This window comes from Lactuca sativa, chromosome 7, assembly GCF_002870075.4.
Source record: "Lactuca sativa cultivar Salinas chromosome 7, Lsat_Salinas_v11, whole genome shotgun sequence".
In the NCBI taxonomy this organism is placed as follows: domain Eukaryota; kingdom Viridiplantae; phylum Streptophyta; class Magnoliopsida; order Asterales; family Asteraceae; genus Lactuca; species Lactuca sativa.
In genome coordinates this window covers 23,608,994-23,611,145 of record NC_056629.2, presented here as the reverse complement: position 1 = coordinate 23,611,145, position 2,152 = coordinate 23,608,994, and the positions used below count along the sequence as shown (strand labels likewise).

At 33.6% G+C, this 2,152-nt stretch overlaps 1 protein-coding gene across 1 annotated transcript; it reads left to right on the top strand.

The window, feature by feature from the left end:
* Positions 1-743: 743 nt before the first annotated feature.
* Positions 744-1,740, top strand: LOC111907477 (cysteine-rich repeat secretory protein 38). The gene has a single exon (XM_023903267.2). It carries the CDS (start codon positions 769-771, stop codon positions 1,519-1,521), a length of 753 nt encoding a protein of 250 aa, XP_023759035.1. The 5' UTR covers positions 744-768; the 3' UTR covers positions 1,522-1,740.
* Positions 1,741-2,152: the final 412 nt, after the last annotated feature.

Below are 2,152 nucleotides of genomic sequence, written 5' to 3'. Positions count from 1 at the left end.
TCAAAACTATCGACAGAAGTTCTTGACCTCAAACCTCAATTAATTTCGAGTAGTTCAAATTTGAGGGTTAATTCATATGCAAAGACAGATTGACAATGAATTTGTATAAATTTCCATTGAGCTGATTTGTTTCCTTGTTGAATTTGAATTTGCAGGTTGATGAAAGAAAACTTTGAGGTGATGGAGAAGGAGTACAAATCGATGTCAAATATGTTGTTTTTAACTTTGAAATCCTTGGAATATAAAAGCATGATGTTATTTGTGTAAATATATCTCAAAAAGATCATTATAAATTATTGAAAAGAAATTTTAATTTGTGTGAATTTTGGATTTTGTATGGCATTTATGTTTTTTTTTATAATTATTCAGAAAAAAAATAATACAAAGGGTAAAATTGTCACTTTGTTAATTCAGCACAACAGTTAAGAGGTTCCAACCAAACAGCATGTTAAAAATTCAAATCTTAAAAATTCAGACCCTCTTAAAAATTCAGATCTTACCAAACAACCATTACTTTTAAATTTGTAAAAAAGAAAAGTAAAAAGAAAAAAGAAAAAGCGACTCGTACTCCTACTCCCATCACCTTTGGTTAAAGAATTAATTAATCCGTATAGAAGTTAAATTTTATTTTGAATCAAACAAATATATTAATTATAGGTAACTCTACTTGAAGATGCCTAACGTTTGACAACCATTGATTTTGGTAATTTGGTGTATAAGAACAACAAGCCCCACACATTAATTACTATCTTCATCAAAAAACAAAAAATGAAATCCATAATTTCAATATTGTTTCTTCTTCAAGCAATCATCAACACTGTTAATCTGGTCACAGCTCAATTCCCCGCAGAGCCTGTCTTCAGATGCAGAGACACAGGCAACTACACAACAAGGACTGATTACAGCAGAAACCTCAAAGTCGCATTGAATACAGTCGGCAATATGGACACGTATAATGGCGGATCATTCAATTCATCCATTGGCGTGAACGAAGCAGCACATGTCATGGCCCTTTGCTCCGGTATTTCTACTCATTGGGGTGGAAACTGTAAGGACTGTATACACAAGTTGACCGTTCAACTTACAATCAAGTGCTTGGATCAAAAAGAGGCTGTGATGTGGGGTTCAAATTGTATGATTCATTTCTCTGATCGTAAAATATTAGGATCTCTTGATGATTGGTCTCGGTTCAGTTTACCAGATAAACAAGCAGGAAGTCTTGCGAATAAGCCAGATCAGTTTGACAACCTTATGTTTTTTTTAATGCATAGATTAAAGTTGGACGCATCCCGAGGTACTACCGATAAAAAGTCTGAATTTAAGGTAGATTATGAAAATAAACCTGTTTATGGGGCTATGCAGTGTACTGCTGACTTATCCAGGGATCTGTGTGATAAATGTTTACAAGAATTAATTGTGGCGCACCGTTATTGTTGTAGTGGAAGAAAGGCTGCGAGAATATTTTCACCCAATTGTTTTTTTAGTTACTCGGGTCAAGATTTTTCCAAATGGAAAACATAACTCTTGCAGGTGTAATCATCATTAGGACCTCCAAACTCCATTGAATTTAGAACTTTGGTTTTGATGGATTGTAACATCATCTTTGAATAAACCTTAATTTAATTGCTCGACAAACAATTTGGTGACTTTCTTCGGTCATGATTTTAGCAAAGACTATATGTTTAGTATAATAAAGAGTTGAATTCAAACCATCAATAAAATCATAAACCTTTTCATCCACATCCACTTCTCAGGCCTACATACTTCCCAAAAGGTTGGAAGTCCAAGAGAATGACATGTACTATCAATAATGTTGTACTAGAAAAAGACTAACATAATACGGCTAATACATGTATCCCAAACTAGAGAAAGTGAAATTGAAATCCAATAGGGTTTAAATCTTAATCAAATATTTGCTTATTTGAATGAAGTGGCAAGGTTTTTTGTCCATCCATTCTAATACGGCTCACAGTTAGATTCAAATACAACTATTTTAAATCAAGTACGGCTACTTCAAATTGACACCCTCTCCCGCTTAACCCAACATAGAAAAACCACCATCTTCTACATATTTCATAAGCTTCATGATTCAGGTGCCTGAAATAGCAAATATGGTGAGTTTCATCAGGACTCGTTTGAATTCAAAATGGGT